Source organism: Pelodiscus sinensis, chromosome 1, assembly GCF_052426305.1.
Source record: "Pelodiscus sinensis isolate ZL-2025 chromosome 1, ASM5242630v1, whole genome shotgun sequence".
In the NCBI taxonomy this organism is placed as follows: domain Eukaryota; kingdom Metazoa; phylum Chordata; order Testudines; family Trionychidae; genus Pelodiscus; species Pelodiscus sinensis.
Window position 1 is genome coordinate 197,037,426 of NC_143052.1, and position 18,632 is coordinate 197,056,057.

General features: G+C 42.5%; 2 protein-coding genes across 4 annotated transcripts in view; both read left to right on the forward strand.

Moving 5' to 3' along the window:
* TRAPPC10 (trafficking protein particle complex subunit 10) overlaps nt 1-11,531 on the forward strand; it is a 99,766-nt gene extending 88,235 nt beyond the window's left edge. For both annotated transcript variants that reach the window (XM_006137887.4, XM_089774376.1), the window contains 3 exons: nt 1,145-1,322; nt 5,902-6,096; nt 8,008-11,531. In XM_006137887.4, coding sequence (XP_006137949.2) covers nt 1,145-1,322; nt 5,902-6,096; nt 8,008-8,246 — 612 coding nt within the window. In that variant the 3' untranslated portion in view covers nt 8,247-11,531. The remainder of the gene's footprint in view (nt 1-1,144; nt 1,323-5,901; nt 6,097-8,007) is intronic.
* Nucleotides 11,532-13,963: 2,432 nt separating this feature from the next.
* The window catches only part of PWP2 (PWP2 small subunit processome component), a 34,491-nt gene continuing 29,822 nt past the window's right edge, over nt 13,964-18,632 (forward strand). For both annotated transcript variants that reach the window (XM_075912629.2, XM_075912638.2), the window contains exons 1-6: nt 13,964-14,120; nt 14,616-14,728; nt 16,059-16,153; nt 16,499-16,598; nt 17,430-17,573; nt 18,158-18,293. In XM_075912629.2, the coding sequence (XP_075768744.2) occupies nt 14,103-14,120; nt 14,616-14,728; nt 16,059-16,153; nt 16,499-16,598; nt 17,430-17,573; nt 18,158-18,293 (606 nt within the window). In that variant the 5' untranslated portion in view covers nt 13,964-14,102. The remainder of the gene's footprint in view (nt 14,121-14,615; nt 14,729-16,058; nt 16,154-16,498; nt 16,599-17,429; nt 17,574-18,157; nt 18,294-18,632) is intronic.

Sequence of the window (18,632 nt, forward strand, 5' to 3'; positions counted from 1 at the left end):
TAGGGGAACAACAGTGCAGAAAACTGTTCACTTTCCCCACTGCTCCCATTGGCTGGAATCCCAGCCAATAGGAGTACTGGGGTGGGAGTGGAGCCAGGTAGGTACCCCCCCCCATCCGCCTCATGATCAGACTCTGTACCCTCAGCCCGCACCTGCCCACCCTTCGTCCCACTCCTACACGCATTTTGTTGTCATGGGTGATTGGCTGGTGGTCTGCGGAAAGGTTTGCATTGAGCAGGGTGGGTCATGGGCCAAAAAGTTTAAAAACCATTGCTATAAGAGATGATTACTACTTGTCAGTGAGGCCAGCTAGATGCTATGGACCTATATCGGGATACCGTCATTGCTCAGGGTCTGAAATAGGGATGTATGTGACTAGTTGACTATCTGATAAGCAAAAGTTTATTGGCTAGTGGACACACTAGTTGACTAGTCACTCCCTTCCCTCCCTGCTGCTGTCTCTATCAGAAAGAGGCACCAATGGGGGAGGAAAGAAGAGGGAGTTCTGGGGGGAGCTGGCTTAAAAGCCGGTTTCCTCCAGCTCCATGGGAGGGAGCAGGTGCGTGGCGGCGGCGTTCCAACTTTTAAATGTACAAGAGTTCCCGCTGGGACTCTTGTGCATTTCAAAGCGGAAACACTGCCAGGAGTCTGGGGTCAGCCAGGGACTCCCTGCAGGCCCTAGGCTCCACATGATGTTTCAATATTCTGGGGTTCTTGTACATTTTAAAGTTGGAACTTTGTGATAGTCCTCATTGATTAATTGAATAGTTAATTAATCAAAATTTAACATCCCTAGTTTGAAACATCCTGAAGTGGAATGCCCTGAACAACATAGTTATATTAGAGACAGGGTCAAAAGACCTTTTCCCACCCACGTACCTGCTGCCTCGGGGAGGTGGATTAACTCTACACCAACAGAAGTTCTCTTGTTAGCATAGTTGTGTATTCATTAAAGCACTACAGTGACTTTTGTAGAGATGTATTACAAAAGACTATGGGGTCGTCTTCACATACAGGTTGTAGTATGACATGGAACTTAAGTATGAGTTTGTAACTTACATCGTCAGTTTGAATTTATGTAAAAACAATTTTTTGTATGATTGATTCAGTATTTACAGAGCACTATTTTTTTTCCTCTTGCCAGACATTGTATAATGTGAAGACACAGATTTTTCCACCATTGGGGGCTGAGTATTGTAAAACGGGCTCACTCTGCTCTTTGGAGGTGTCAATCACCCGACTTTCTGACCTCTTGGATGTGGATAAAGATGAAGCATTAACAGAATCGGATGGGTACTGCACAACAAAACTTATGTATGAAGGTAGTGACTATTTCTTCTCCTGTAATTTTTGAGGAATTAGTGCAGTTCTCATTATTGGTTTTGCTTCTGTTTTGGTACTACCTGCCAAACTTTCTCATCTTAATGCTCTCTTATAGACAATGTTGTATATTAAAATATTTAATTCTCTCTATTAAAATATACACACACAAACAGGCCTTGAGCAACATGGAGTTTGACACAAGTCACACAGTGTGCAAAAGGAGATATAGCACATTATTTTGAAGTAAGACTAAGAGAACAGCTGCAAACAAAAAAAGAAGAAACTGGCAAAATTATGCACTGAGCAGAGCAGAACCCTGAAACCTTCCATGACAGTGGAGGAAAGATTATTATTAATTTTTTTAAGTCGTGCAATGTACCTGTTAATTTTACAAGAGAGGCTAGCTGTGTAAAGCATTTTAAAAGTACAACTCAAACATGCAAATGAAGGGAATAAAAACCAGATGAAGCTAGAAATTAAAAAAACAAAACCAGTTACTGATCTCTTTAATACCAAGGCTGCATGGCAGCTTTATAGGAGAAATAAAATGTTCAAATTAACAGAAGCTTTTTCTTCTGCGAGGTATCCCCTGCATATTCTTGACAATTTAAAACAAAGGATTTTTAGAGAGCAAACTAGGTGTTATACCAAGTGCAAATCAACTTAGAAAGTTTTACCTACCCAAAGTTCATCTCACTGAAGAACTAAAGGAAAAGTACAGCTGTGTCGGAATGGTCACTGTGTGTATGATACTACTGATGAAGATGGGTATGTACTTGTTTTGCCATCCTATTCCCAACAAGCAGTGAAAATACAGGCACTTCAGATGCAGATGATCGCAAGCTGGATGTATTTTTGTTACATTGTGAAGTTTTGGAAGCAGTTAAGTCAACAATGACAGATGGAACACTATTGAAAATTTTTTAATATCCTTTGATCACGTCACTGTTTGTGTGACTGATACACACATGTGGAAAGCTTTGGATCAATGTCTGAAACCTTTGTTTTTTAAATGCTGTACATCTTATGTGTATGGCACATTTGCTTAACCTGGTGAGTGATCTTTGGAAGAGGATACTTTAAGTAAATTATGACTCTAAAATGTGCTTTCACTGCATGCCCTGTCAGAAAATCCCAGTTCCATATGTTCATAATGAAAAGAGGGAAAAGTCCTTTCATCCCACCAACCTCTCTAATGCAGATGGAACAGCTGTGTTCAATGCAGCTCTTTATCTAATCAGACACCATTGAGGATTGTTTCCTTTTTTACTGAGGAGAATAGTAACAGCAGCAATACAAGTGTCAAGAGCAGGGATGACACCTGGATGGGGCATGTGCCCTCCCCTGAATGCTCTGGGCAGCTAAGGGAACTACCTCTGCTCCCCAGCTCCCGCTGTGTCACTTGGGAGGTGGCAGGACCACCCCTGCATTCATGGTCAGGAAGCAGTGTGGTGATGTAGGAGTAGTAGGGGAGGAGTCCTATGGGATACCAGTTGTGGCTGGTAGCATCCACCCTCCCTATGTCCCTTGTCAGCAATTGCCACTAGAGATTATGGATCTTTGCCAATCTGCAGCAGTTATTGAAGAATTCCAGGCTCTAAAAGAGTTTGCACTGGGAATTATGAACATGCTTACTGCTATGAAGAGCCCACAGTTTGTGCTTCTCACATCCATCATTTGTGACTTGGTGCTGTGAGCTCCTCTGAAACTTGCCAGCACCCAATAGCTAAAACAGCATTCTCGGAAAGCTTAAAAAAAGGCATTTATGGCTACGGACTCAATCTGCCACTGTGTGTGCTGTGTATTTGAGCCAAATGAAACAAAACATCTTGATATCTGAGAGGCCACAGTATTTGAAAAATCTATTGTTTGAAGACAGTATTCCAGCACACACAGAATGAGGCTTAATATGGAATAGCTCAAGAATTGAGGAATGAGAAGTTTTCCTGTGCTGAGGAAGTATGATGGCCTGATTTCCAGCTCTGCCTGTAGTTGTCCTGAGATTTTTAATACCAGTCAACAGCATAGACACCTTCTTATCTTATAAAAATGTGCTTGAAGACAACAGATGCTGCATTGTTATTTTTAATCAACTATATTTTTGAGAGAGTTTGTCCAATAACACCTCTTAAACCGTAAGCTAGGACTACCAAATTTGGTATGCCCCTTCCTCTTTTCGTAACTTTAAGCAAGATAAGGGGACAATGGGATGTTCCTGGAATGGGATTGCGTCTCATAAAACCATACAGAATCACTAGGCAAATGAAAGGGGCTGGCTGGGGTCATGCACCCTCACCCCCAGTCTGGAACTGCCCCAGCTATGAGTCTCCACTCCCCCAGGCACCCTTTGGGGGAGGAAGGGGGACTGAAGCTTCCCCTCCTTCTGATTCATACGGGGACATTGGCTCTGTTTCCCCTTTCCCTGATGAAGGGGAAGTGCACAATTTGTGGCATTCCTCGCTTTTTGGCTGGGAAGTGTAGAGGGCAGATGAGTTGTGCACTTTGCTCTCGCTCCATGATAGGGACAGGAAAGGAAGAGCAAGCAGTGCTGGTACGAATCTTGGGCGAGGGGGGGCCCTGGGCCAGCTCCCCGCGCGCGCACACACACACACACACACACACACACACACACACTCACTCTTCCCTGAGCAGATCCCTTTCTCATTCTCCCAATCCCAGACTCCTGAAAACCCAACTCCCCTGCCCAGAGCTCCCCCTTATCCTCCCAACCCAGACTCCTGCACATACCAGCAACTCCCTCAAACCAACCGCCTGCCCTGAGCTGCTCCTCACACCTAATCCTGACTCCTGAACCTCCTGCCCTGAGCCCCGCCTCATTCCAACCCTGTCTCCTACACATCCCTAACCCCCTTCCCAACTCCTGTAACCCCATGTTCCCACACCTTGACATGCCCTAACCTCCTGCCTTGAGCCCCCTGCACTCCACCTCACACTTAAATTTCTTAAAGGTTCAGTTGTATTGCAATCCCATCTCCCAGCTTCCTGCCCTGAGAAGCCCCATAGTGGGGGAGGGGTGTTCGTGATATGACAGTGCCTGTAAGAATTTAAGTTACTTTCATTCCTGGACTGAATCAAGATGAGCCAGAAAAATAGGATGAACCTGCGATAGGATTGCTTCTCAAAAAACCTTACAGAAAAGAGAGCAACTGGAGATGGTTTGGAGTACTGCTGTATCTTGGCATCACTAAATCCCCATGTTTATGGTTTGAAAACTCCTTCTAAGGGGTAAGAGCTAGGACCTCCAAATTCAATATACAGCTTCCTCTTGTAACTTAAAGCAAGGTAAGAGTTTGGTTGTGCCAAGAAAATGGGATATGCCTGGAACAGGATTGCTTCTCATAAAACCAAACGAGAGACCATCACAAAATCAAGTACAGTCTTCGAAATTGACATAACTGAGCAAATGTTGAAAGAGGGCTTGGGGCAGGCACTCACGGTGGGCACACAGTGCTGCCTTTGTTTGCTGGCCCCAGCACAGACCTGCCACAGAAGCACTGTTCTGGACTGGTGGGGGGGCTGTGCCTCCCCTCCCAGTTGAGGTAGCTCAGTGCTGGGGCCATGGGAGGGGAGGGGGCAGCTCCCCCCTCCCCTCCCCAAAGCCATGTCTGCTCCATGTTGGGGCCAAAGGAGGAGGGTGCCTCCCCGACCAGCCATGGCACCCAACCTGGAGCTGCCTCAAAGTTGGCACTGCTGGGGGACAGATGGTCCTTCCGAGGCCTTTACCCAGCCTAACTTGGACCTACCCCAGTTGGGGGACATGCACCCCTCCCCTGGCTTGCCCACTGGAGCTGCAGCAGCTGTAGAGAGATGCTTCTCACCACAGCATCTTGGGGCCAGGTGAGGGCTGAGGTAACCCTTGCTCTCCAGGGCAGCCTGCATACTGAACTCCTCATCTCCAGCTCCACCCCAGAGCCATAATTTAAATGAAACATGTATGTTTTCATTCGGTTTTCCAAAAATTGAGTAAGGACCCAGGCAATGCTAGGTAAATCTTTTAGTCTGTATGGCCATGTCTATGCTATGCTATGCCCCTTTAGTGTAGACCTGGCCTATATAACTTTTTATACCAAAATGAAAGCTATTGCATTAATATACTTGTTTCATGTAAATGTTACACTGCAATATGTGAAATTATTACACATTTGTGTTGTGACTGTACCATGATTTTATTCATTTTTACCATGACTGTTCTATGAATTTTGTTTAATTTTACCATCCCAAAAATCTTATCCATTCCTATAATAAATTTAAAGTAAACAAATACAATAAGCTGAACAAAAACTCTGCCCTTTTGAGGGATACGGGGGAGGGAAACATGAAACACAAGCAAAAAATCATAGAACTAATTTGACCCTGTTGAATACTCATTCTGTTTGTATGTGATCTCTGTTTCCCCTATCCTGTGTGATAATCCCATCCCAAAGAGCTTGTGATTTAAACTTATCTCATAATACCATTTCACTATAGGGCCATGTGGTCTTTTGGAACTGCTGCAAAACAAAAATGAAGAAGCGTAGCTATTTTCAGAATTTTCATAGCATTTTTTTTCCTTTCCAGTTGTTGACAACAGTAGTAACTGGGCAGTCTGTGGGAAAAGTTCAGGAGTTATATCTATGCCTGTAGCAGCTCAAGCAACTCACAAAGTGCACATGGAAGTGATGCCACTTTTTGCTGGGTACCTCCCTTTTCCTGATGTCAGACTATTTAAATACCTCCCTCATCATTCTGCTCACTCCATGCAACTTGATGCTGGTAAGGCTGTCTTGGCTATGTCGCCACACAGAAAACCTGGTTTATATAAATGGCACTCTGTTTCATTGGCTTTCTTGTAGTTTAAATAAAACAAAACTCAAAGTAATGAAATCTGTAGTTGATGTAATTGCATTCCAAATTCACTGTTTTTGTTACTTTTCATTGAGCTGCTTGTAACTTTCAAAATGGGGCACTGCTTTAATAAGAGAAATAACCTTTCATTTTTAAACTTGAAATTCGGAGTCTATAGCTTTAGTTTGTAACAAAGAACAGTAACTAGCAAGATTGTTCAGTACAGTATCTTAGGAGTTAATTTCTACTGATGCATTTTAACAAACTCAGAGAGTTGGTAGGTAAAGATCTCATGGAAAGCATGTTTAAGGGGGGGAAATAGTTCGAGAGTTAGCAGTTTATCAAAGAGATTTAAGTGCATAACAGCAAACTATCCCGTTGTGTAGAAAAGATAAGTATGGCAAGAGACCACACTGGCTTAACCAGGAGATCTTCAATGCTCTGAAATACAAAAAAAAAAAAAAAAACCCCTTACTGTGCACTTTGTTGTAATTGAAAATAATATATTTGATGATGTAGAAAACATTCAAAATCTTTAATACATTTCAATTGGCATTTTATTGTAGAATCATAGAATAGAATCCTAGAATACTAGAACTGGAAGGGGTCTCAAGAGGTCATCTAGTTCCATCCTCTGCCTTCACGGCAAGATCAAGCACCATCCCTGATAGATGTCTGCCTAACCTGCTCTTAAATATCTCCAGTGATGGAGATTCCACAGCCTCCCTAGGCAATTTACCCCAGTGTTTAATCACCTTGACAGTTAGGAAGTGTTTCTTAATGTCCAATCTAAACCTCCCTTGCTGCAACTTAAGCCCATTACTTCTTGTCCTATCATCAGAGGTCAAGCAGAGCAATTTTTCTCCCTCCTTCTTGTAGCACCCTTTCAAATGCATGAAAACTGCTATCATGTTCCCTCTCAGTCTTCTCCTTTCCAAACTAAACAAACCCAATTCTTCCAGTCTTCTCTCATAGGTCATGTTTTCAAGACCTTTAATTATTTTTGTTGCTCTTCTCTGGACCTTCTCCAGTTTCTCCACATCTTTCTTGAGATATGGTATCCAGAACTGGACACAATACTCTGACTGAGGCCTAATCAGTGCAGATCACTTCTCATGTCTTGTTCACAACACTCTGATACAGAGGTAGCAGCACTGGGGTGACAGAGCTCCTCAGGAGTAGGGCTGGGAGGGCACTGGTTACCAGCCCCTGGGGACTATCAAATAGTCATATAACTGCTAAGATTTCATGTGGTTACGTGATATCTAACATCCCTAATACTAAGTCCTATCATGAGTGTTAAATATATAATGAATTGGACTAGATGACCTCTTGAGGTCCCTTTCAGTCCTGTGATTCTGTAATGGTCCCTGAATGTTAAAATCCCAGGTTTTAGCTTGAAAACAGACTATGGGCACCTGGAAAACACTTACGTTCAACCTGTCTTATCTGAATTAATCTTTTTCTGAACATTTTCCCAGTAGTGGAAGCAGTAGTGTAGATAAGTTACTGGCAGTCCCTAACATGTAGACCAGCTCAGAGCAGGTGTAGAACTTTGTAGTTAAAACACAAGGGCTTTCTGTAATCTAGCACTTCCACTATTTTTCACAGTAGCAAAACTGCACCAGTGATTGCAATTGTGGAAAACTTAAAAATAAAATGTATATAGTTTGTACTTCTAGAGAGGGTAGTAAATGGCCATGACTGTTCCTAGGATGATGAAGTCTTAGTTTTGTTCTCACTAATGAGTAGTAACTCTGCACTGTAGCACAAGAGTATTAATTTAAAGCTGTTTATATCAATTAATTTTGTAGAATGATTGTTTTTTTGTTTTCTTAGACAGTTGGATTGAAAATGATAACCTCTCTGTGGACAAGAATATGGATGATCAGGCTGACAACAGTAGCATAAAGAGTAGAGGCAGCTTACATTCAACAGCCAGTGGGGAACATAAAGGTTTGCCAATGCCCCGTCTACAATCCTTTTCCCCAGGTCAGGTCTTCAACTGTAGCACAGGCATGCAAATCATTGTTATTCCCAGCAAGGATGACCATGTTCTGGAAGTCAATATCACATGATGATTCAGTATAAATTAACAAGGAAAACAAAACCATTAAAGACTTGATATGAATGCACTTTAATAGATCATAACCTATTCTTCATTGTAACATTCTGATTTAAACCAGACCTGTGGCAACTCAACGCTGACTGGCCATGGAAGCATCAGACAATTTTATCAATTTAAATGTACAATGGAGCTTGTGTCAACTAGTTTCTATCGTTACTTTAGTATGTTTTGTGTAAAATGATTTTTTTGTTTTTCCTTTCAATCACATCCTGCTGGTAAAGTCAAGATGCTTGCTGCAGTTGGTCTGTTGTTTATGTAACTGGAGCATCCTTCAGATCTGATGTTTTCTTTTAAAGCAGTCAGATTTCTGTTCACATAAATGTTTCAGGTTGACATACAGTAAGCCTTGCAATGTGGCTGTTAATGACTCAAATGTGTGCCTTTCTAGTCACACGACTGTCTGGTTTCCTGGACCAGGATAGCTTTCCAGATTTGTAAAGAACAGGGTGAGTGATTCTGAATCCCACAGCATATAGAAGAGTTTAAAAATTATATATATATATTTTTCCTGCAGATTTGTTTAACCTCTTCTGTGCGTTGGGACATATGAATTATTTACCCATATAAGTCCTTTGGAATCATACCAAGATGTTCATTTAAGGTAGACCTTTTAAAAGGCATGGCCCTCGATACAAACAATAGTATGGTATGTAAGTGGTTATGTTCAGGAATAAATGTTCATGGGACCATGTTTTTTCCCTCGGATATTGATAACTAATGAGAAGTAGCAACAGATCAGATAGGTAACTTTTTATTAAATACTAGCTTATTTTTTTAAACCAAAGTCTGTTTCCTTTTGACTACCTGGCCCTAATTAGTGTGTACTGTTATGGACTCCAGAGTCATATATATTTTTGCACCTTAATCCTAATTTTCTGAAGTAAATAATGTTTAAAATAAAGATATTACTTGACTTTCTATTCTCATTATGGGGGAAGGATTAAAGTCCTAGAATTGAACCTCTTCTGGTCCAGCAAACTGCAGTCATCCCATACCAACTGATTATTTTTCAGTTGTAAATTTTATTGTATATATGGTTGATTATTTAAATAAAAGTCCAAACTAACTGATATGTCTGTGTATAAGTTGCACCAAAAATAAAGAAAATAAATGTGTGTTTTTATTGGAGTGAAAGTCACAGCTTGTAAATAAGTGTAGTGTTTTAAACCTTTTCCAGTTCTCAAAAGCTCTGTATTTTTGTACATATGTATTTCGCTGATATTCACTGGTAGTCTTTGGGAGGAAAAAAATCAGAATGAACTGATACATGATTCCAGCAGATATGTGGCCTCTTGGTGAAAAACCTGTATAATACAAGCTTTAAAGGAATAACAGGAATTCTCTGCGTTTGTTTCCATGGGTTCTTAATACTTCTAAGTAAAGAGAAATATAGAACAAAGAAAAATCCACATTTAAATTATCTTCAGGGTTTTTACTTGTTTGTGACTCCTTATGCTTTAAAATTCACTCAGTTTGGCTGTTGCAATAATCAGTTTGGGGGGGGACGGGTGGTTTTTAGATAGGAAAAGATAAACATTTAAAGTTTTTTCCATGAATCTGCCAAAATATTTGCTCTACAATGCATGGAATTTAAAATAAATAAACTAATTAAATTTGCTACCTAAACTAGAACTTTAAATTAGTTGTTCTGCTGATTTTCCTTTTCTTTCATATCATGAATTGCTTTTGTAGCTTTCTGAGTAGCTACAGTCTATTTGCTGTGCATGTAAAAATCATTAAGGGATGGAAGAGGGATCCACAAAAACAACCTGGATGAATAGTCAGTTCTAATGTTCTCACTGAGGAAGGAAAAGTAGGTTTTACAGTCTATATACACTGGGATTTCCTCTGCACTACAAAATTGATCTAGGTCAGTGGTCCCCAACCTTTTGGGGCTGCTGGGCGCCCGGGGCCGGGGCCACGTGCCCTGGGGCGGGGCAACGCAGGGGCTGCTGAGAGTCAGCACAGTGCATGTGCCATGTGCCCAGGGCAGGGCTGGCCCAAATTGTTCGGTGGGCGCACATAAATGGCCCGGCGGGCGCCATGACACCCGCGGGCACCACATTGGGGCCCACTGATCTAGGTTGTGGTTGCTAGCCTGCACTGACCTCTACTGAAGAAAATGTCAGTGTTTAAAAGTGCATTCAGATAATGTAAGCTGTTTGGTTTCTAATTAAGTTCTCTGATAAATTTGTATTTGTATTTAACTGGTTTGCATGTTCTCTGCCCTGATTATAAAAGAGGAAAATATTTAAGTATAAATGAGACATCTAAACAATCAACTTTTATTACAAAAACTACCACAAAGGCTTAGTCTAATTAGTCCTACTTAAGAGGTAAGACTTCTGCATATAGGATGGATGAAGTAGGTTGGACTTCTATTTAGGAAAATGTGCAGATGTAGAATTATTGTGAAGCAAAGTTAAAATTTGTGTAACTGGAGATAAAGAATTTAGCTATATATATTTATCTGTTAAACATTGTATATACTGTCACATGTAAAAGAGGTATAATTTTGGTGAATGTCACAGCTTTGTGTGTGACTGGAAAGATTATAACTCTCCTTGTTGTTTCCTCCTGCTAGCACGGAAATTGTTGCACTTAATGTGAGATTGTGAGTTTCTACCTGCAGTTGTATACGGTCCCATTGTCAAGGCACTCAACAGTAAAATTATCCCGTATTAAATATTTGTCAATAAAAATTAACCTACAAGAAATTGATAGGATAAACTTTCATTTTTTCCTTTGTTTTAAAACTCAGGTTATGTGAAAAGTAAAGAAATAAAACCATCCTCTTTGAAAGGGAATGGAAAAAGAAATTGGAGAATGAGTAAACATTCTTGTAGTAATCTACATAGTTTACTTAGACCAAGGTTGCTAAAATAATTAAATGTGCTAGTACAAAGCCTTATTTTTATTCCATCTTCTTTCTGTGAAGGGGATGCCCTTTTTTGTGGAATTTATACTTAGACAATTTTAATCCAGATAAAACCCGTAAAACCCAAACATCGTTTAATATGGATGGCTGCTGGGATTCTGTGACTGGAAAAGGTGACAAGTTAGTGACTTTGATACTGTGGGTATTATGATTGAATCCATTTTCTTGGTTTACTATTAAAATCATTTTTCACATTGTTCTGTAATATATATTGTTAGACTAAACAAATTGTATTAAGATGGTTTACTGAAAATGTAAGCATTATAATTCTAAAAATATACATGTTTTAAAAAGAAATCCAGAGTCTCTGTTGTGATTCTCAAACTTTTGCACTTTAAATAGCAAAGTGACTATAAATCCTTTTACTACTCTTCAGACTGTAAACTTTACTTCCTTTGATTGGGTTGAAGTAGATGAATATTTTTAAAGCAAGCCTTAGTTAAATTTAAATGGGAGGTATTTGAAACATAACTGTTACAGGGGAGAAGGGGGAAGCATTGGAGAATAGGTTTCTCCATACAGGCAACTCTAATCAGTTAATGCTTTTGCACAAAGGCATCCCAAGTTTGAAACCTAGGCTGCTGCTACTTACTGTTTCAGGTAACTCCACTGCTAGAATTGAATTGCTAGTCTTTTGGTGCTCACTGACCGCCCCTTTTACTGCAACGTGTAGTGATTACAGAACAGAACTTACGCTCTATGGGACCTTCACCGTCACCTGAGGAAGGAGAGAAGACTAAGATACAGTTTCTCTCCTGAGCCAGCCAGTTGCCAGGTGGCCTGTCCTTTGTAGAAGAGGCAGATAAGATAGAGTACAGACTCAGAGGAGAAAGTACAGTGATGTGGGAGGGACCAGGTAATCTCTAGAAAGATTTTCAATTTAATTCTCCTTTAGAAGTACTAGTTGATCTCTTGAGCCAGCTGGTGAGTTAGGGCCATCTCTGTTTTACCTGGGAATATTCTGGTCACTTAACATAAAAGGGTCTCACCTGGGGTCCCTACTCACTTGAAAAGTGAGGGGTGACTGCGGTTTCTTGCCATTAGTGCCCTTGGTCAGATTCTAGAAAGCTCAGTACTGAGAGCCAGTGTGTTAGCTAGAGTGGAGTTCACTTACACTATGGTGCTGGTGTTCTGTCCTAGAGAACAATAAAGATGAGCTTTGGAGAAAAAACCAATCTTGGTGCCAAGACCATTCAAATCCAGGGATAAGTCCTGCACTGGGTTTCCTTGCCATGAATAGACTGAGTAGACTACCCGGGAAATTTTACTCTTCTCCTTGGTGCTTTGATGTATATTCTTCCCTGCTGCATAATTTGAGCTGACACTGCCTGAGTTTTGTCTTGGATCATAGTTAGACTAGGAAATGTCTTGAAAGTATGTTAGTGTTAAAACTGAGCTATTTTTTTTAGTCTAGATGTGAACTCAGGGCATGCTGAGCAAGCTCCTGTCATGGGAACAGAGAGGGATTTACATATGCCCCCCCACAATAGACTGATGTGTTACTGCTGGAGCATAATTGCACATACAAATCTATTTGACCACTAGCAGTCTCGAAATAAATCTGAATGCATTGCCTGGGTTTGTTCTTGACAAATCAGTGCTGGCTACTCCTCATAGCCCTGTTACCTCCTTCTGTTAAACTGATGATTTGTTGCAGTAGTTTTCCAGCTAGCTGAGCTAATCGGGCTAGTTTACTAATTTCCCAGAGCCCCTTTGTTCTCGCCAGCCCAGCTTTATTTAAGAAAAAAAAAAAAGGCAAGTACTATGCCCTTCAACAGTCCTGTGGGGTCTCCTCTGTCAGTCATTCTTGGAGAACTCGTGGAAAACAGGAAAAATGTAAATAATGAATAATCTGGGAGTACCTTAAAGACTGATAACATGCAGGTGCCATCATGAGTTTTTGTGGAGCCATCTAAAGAAGTGGGTTGTGCTGATGAACGCTCGTAGAGGGTATGATACATGTTTTGTTAGTCTTTACGGTGCTATTTGACTGTTAGTCTGTAACAGGAAAAAACAAACTTGGCTTCTCTGAAGCTCATGCAAAATGGTTTTGAGATTGAGGAAAAATAGAAGTGGGGTCTCTGGCCCCCTGGGCCCTATAGGGGCCGTGCCAGCAGCACTCTGGGAGCAACTGCTAGCCAGATAGGCAGTCACCTAGGGCACCAAGTTAAATGGGGTGCCAAATGGTGGCGCAATATCATTGAGGGGTTTGGAGGTGGGGGTGCTGATTGCAGGGTTTGCCTAGGGCACCAGTTGCTGGCAGCCACTCTAGCGCTGCCCTTGGCTAGCAGTGTGTACAAGGGGGTGGGAAGGAGGGGGAGCGAGATGGGAGACACTGGGCAAGAGGCTAAACCAAGGGGGAGGGAGGGAAGGGGCAGAAGAGTCAGGGTAGGAAGAAGGTGGCAGAAGGGTGGGAATAGAGTGGGAGTGGGAGGGGGGGGGTGGGTCAGGGCCCATTATGAAAACTTGAATTCCAGAGGGGGGGGTCTGAGCTTGCTAACGGGCAGAGCCGCTAAGCTCGTTCCTTACCCGCCCCCGCCCCCCCTGCTGCGGTGACCACGCGTAGCTCAGCTGCTGCCCCTTGTTTCCTGGCCGGCCCGCTCCCCTGCCCGCCCAGCCCCCGGGGCCGCGCTGTGCAGAGAACGCCCCCGCCCCCGCCCCCGCCCCCGACAGCGCGAGACACGAGCTGCTGCCCGCAGCTGCGGAGCCTTTTCCCTCCCGCGCGCCAGGGGGCGCTGCCGGGACAGGCCCAGGCCGCGGCCGGGAGTGACCCGGAAGTGAGGGAGCTCGCGGCGGCTGGCGAACGCGCTTTCCACGTGCCGGGAGAGGGGACTCAACGATCCAGCGCGCGAGCGAGCGGCCGCGGGGATGAAGTTCGCTTACAGGGTAAGGGGGGGAGGGGCGCGCGCGTTTCTCACTAGCACGGCCCGAGGCCTCCCCCCCCCCCCCCGCACCCTGCTCCTGGAGCCGCCCCCTGCAGCGCCCCGCGGGCACCCCCAGGTGGCTCCCTCTGAAACACTCTGGGACCCTGGTGCCCCCTCCCTTACCCCCCCCCCGTGCACCTCCTGCCCTGGGCTCCCTGCAGCGCCTCCCTGCCCCCCGCACACCCCCTACCCCTGCAGCCCTTGGGATCGCCCCGTCCCTTGTTGCATGGATCTCTGCGCTCCCCCCGCCCCCTGCACTGCCCCACGGCTCCCCACACGTCCTGCTCTGAGCACCCAGTGGCTCTTCCCTCTTTACTTGCACCCAGCCCTGCCCGCCCTGCCAGCACATTGAGCTCCCCCTTGGGGCTGTAACCGCCCTGATCTTGCAGCTGCTCTTCCCAGGGATGCTCCTTCCTGTGGAGTCCCCACTCAGCGCTTCCTCTCCTTCTCTCCCAAGTTCTCGAACTTGCTAGGCACTGTTTATCGGCGTGGAAACCTGAATTTCACCCCAGATGGTAACTGTGTCATCAGCCCCGTTGGGAACAGAGTCACTGTCTTTGACCTGAAAAAGTAAGTGATTTCGGCTTGCACCATCTATGCCTCTCTTGCTGACATCTTCATTTAAACTCCTAAAAGGCTGGCCCCAAAATAGGGTTGGGGATGCTGGATAGTGAAGTGTGTGGATGCGACCACAGCAGTGGGCAAGGGATTACTGGTAGGAAAACTTCTAGCCTAGTGGTACAGGTCTATGCAAGACCTGGATTCAGTTCTTGGCTGGATATTGATCTGCTTCTTTGGGCAAGTCACTAAATCAGTCTGTACCTCTGTAAAATGGTTCTCCCTATTTCTTTGTGGTGTTATAAAATGTACTGATGACTGGTAGGCATACAGATGAGCCCTGTATGAGGAACTCTATATGTGATAGTGTGAAAACCTGAAAAGAACAGGATTAGTGTATGGCTAGTTAATCAGTGACAAGCAGGCGGAAGATTTTGCTTTGTATACAGACACTGCAGGCTTCCAGAATAAAAGTGCACGTAGTACTTCTTCTCAAATGAAAAGTATCTTGGTGAAAGGGAGGGGAACAATCTGCCTGATACAAAGGTGTCTGGAATAAAAAATTACTAGCAATTTCAGACTCCACCACTCCCTTGTAGTAGGATTGTTCTTTTAAAGTGAAGCCTTTATACAGGTTGGACCTCAGTAGTCTAGCACCCTCAGGACCTGACTGGTGAGGGAATTTGCCAGAACAGGGGAAGTCAACCATGGCACTTACTGTCAGCCTCCAGGCAGCCTTTTTCCCAGCCTGTCGATGGCTGCGTACCCTGGCCCTGGATTCCTAGCCAGTCCCTCTCCCCTTCTGTAAAAGGCTGCCAGGAGATTTCAGAGAATGCATGTTTCATGTGTAGAGCCCTGCATGGATATAAATTTTTTATCTGCATCTGATCCACAAGTATGGTCTGTGGATATAGAATGGATGTTTGCAGATTTGCAGTGCTCTATTCATGTTCCTGGATCTGGAAGAGCAGCTGTACAAATGAAAACACTTTAAAACCACAAGTCAAGATGGCCAATAATGTCAGTATGCATTTGATGTGGTGTCCCTGATCTCTACTTTTAACCTTCCTATCTTGAAAGGTCTGCATTGTGGTGCTGTGCACTAGGCAGCTTTGCATTCAGCATCACTGCTTCTTCATTCACAAGGGTTACTATTGAACAGTGTGAAGTAATCCCAAGGTTTACGCACCGTTTCCACATTGCTCCCAGCCCATGCTGACCCTTTACTAGCAATTAAGTCATATTCCTATGAAAATGAAAAGCGTTAATATATTGCAAAGTCATTAGATCACTGTTACACCATTGTGATTAATATTGTTTTATTGATTTTCTTTTCCTCCAGTAATAAATCGGAAACGTTACCATTGGCAACACGGCACAATGTCACATGTGTGGGGCTCTCTCCAGATGGAACTCTTGCCATATTAGTTGATGAAGGTATTTGGTGAGGGGGAGTTTGTTCCTAAAGGGGTGTCAGAGGACTACAGCAGACAATCCATTTTATTAAACATGATAATTATCCATAACTAGCCACACTTGAGAAAAACTAAAGTCTGAAAACATACATTTCTTCCTCAGAATTTTCAAAGTTATTGAATGAGAATGTGGCTTCTTTAATTTTCTTCAGATTTACTATACTAATTCTTTTAACTGGTGTTCCACTGAAAAGCCCGCCCCAACCCCAGAAATGATGATTGGATTAAAAAAAATTAAATCTACGCATCTGTAGTTTATTTAGAATGTCAAATAATTTCAGTGATCCCTTTCCTTCCTTTCTTACAGAGGGAGCTGCCTTGCTTGTCAGTTTGCTCAGTAAATCTGTAATACATCAGTTCCATTTTCAGAAGCCAGTGCACTGTGTCTGCTTTTCCCCAGATGGCAGGTAAACAGAATCTTTAAAAAACCTTTTAAAGTGTGTAGGTAATGAAAGCTGTAATTGATTTAAACGTTTGGGTAAGTCAAGGAATAAAATTTGTTAATCTGTGGTGCTGGAGGGGTTGGAGGAAGTAATCAATGAATATTTGAACTGAGTCAGTTTCTGTACGCTGGACTGTGGGTTATGGGGCAGAGTAGATGAGTGGGAGATAGTCAAGCTTCACACCTTGCTTTTTTCCAGGATACTCTTTGCCTCTGGTAGGGCACTATTTTAAAATCTTTATTCTGACTTCACAATATGTTTTCTCATGGGAAAATGCAACTTCTTTGGTGCAGAGGTGTCTAAGAGATACACATGTTGATGCACCAGAGGTTAAAGTTAAGGTTTTATATTATAGGATCTTGAGTGGTGATAGAGAACTTATTTAGAACGGGGTAGAGTCTGTCCATGAAAATAGTAAAAAGGTGAGGGTTTAGGTATACTGAAAAGGGTATCTTAATTATTGACATTTCCTTGCTTCTAAGAGTTTGTTTTCCTGGAGCTATCTTAATTGATTTTAATTACCATTTTTCTTTGTGGGTGTAACAAACTGTTTATGTACATATGTACAAATTTGGTGAAATGGAGGGCGCTATAGACACAGGTGATGTAGTTTACATGCCAGGACTTTTTTACTCTTCTAGCTTAGCAATAGTACATATATATCCTTTAATCACACAAGAAGAAATACCCCCATTCTAATATTATTTTGGTGTGTTGTTCATGTTTCTAGCACTGAAAGACTGGCTCCTTCTACAATTCTGTGGATGATTTTGCTCTCTGTTTTCTGTGTGATAGGAAATTTGTGATCACGAAGGACAATGTTGCTCTTATGTACCATGCCCCTGGAAAGAAGCGAGAATTTAATGCGTTTGTGCTGGACAAAACTTACTATGGTCCATATGATGAAACAACATGCATTGACTGGACTAATGATTCCAAGTAAGTAGTTACAACAATCAGGGGGACTTGTGCTCCTAGCTCCTTAGATGGTCTTGTGAGCCCCACTTTACAGTAAATTTTGGTATACATCAGAAGAATGTACATGTTGGATCCTGATATTTTGCTCAGATAAAAATTACATTTGTTTGTTTATGAAAGCTCTAGTCCAGTCTCCAAATTCTCAAGTCTCTCATTGGCTTTGAAAGCTCCTTTTGATTTCTCAATTGCTCAGTGTATTTTCTTAAATCTATACATAATTAATTTTTTTAAAGCTGTCTGAATACGTATCTATAGCATATAGACACATCTGAAGCAGCAACCGGGTACAACCATCCCTTAAAATGTGTCTCCACATGGGGGGCAACTCTTATGGAGTGTGTGTAGTTGACACTCTCTCTCTCTCTCGCTCTCTCTGCCGATTCAATTCTTGGCATCCCTGTCAAGATTGCCAGTTGTAGTGTAGACAGCTGTCCAGTCTGAATCACGTTAAATGTCTGCACCTCTCTGTTAAAATGGCATCCACATAATGGGAAAGTTTGTGAACCCATTCGCTGATCTGACTTGCCCTGTATTTTCTTTTGTAGGTGCTTCGCAGTTGGTAGCAAGGACATGTCAACATGGGTGTTTGGAGCTGAGCGATGGGCTAACTTGATTTATTACTCTCTTGGGGGGCATAAAGATGCAATCGTAGCCTGCTTTTTTGAAGAGAATAGTCTAGATGTATGTAAAGAACTTATTTGAATGCTCATATTAAAATTGTCTCAGCATCTTTCCATCTTTAGATAACCCTACTGAATTTCCTTTGTGCTCATATTCCAGTGAAGTGTTCCATAGAAATTACTGATGGAAAATACCTATTAGATTATTTAAGGTTCTGTAATTCAAAGATGATTTACCAGATTGTCTTTTAGAAGTTGCAGAAATGTTTTTCTCTGTCGTCAGAGTAAACCTTGTAATTTTCAAGATAAATGAATTTTCTAAGCCAAATGTATAGGGGCACTAAAATAATGTTTTATATTGTAAACTGGTTACAACCTGAACTATCAAGTAATCTGTTTT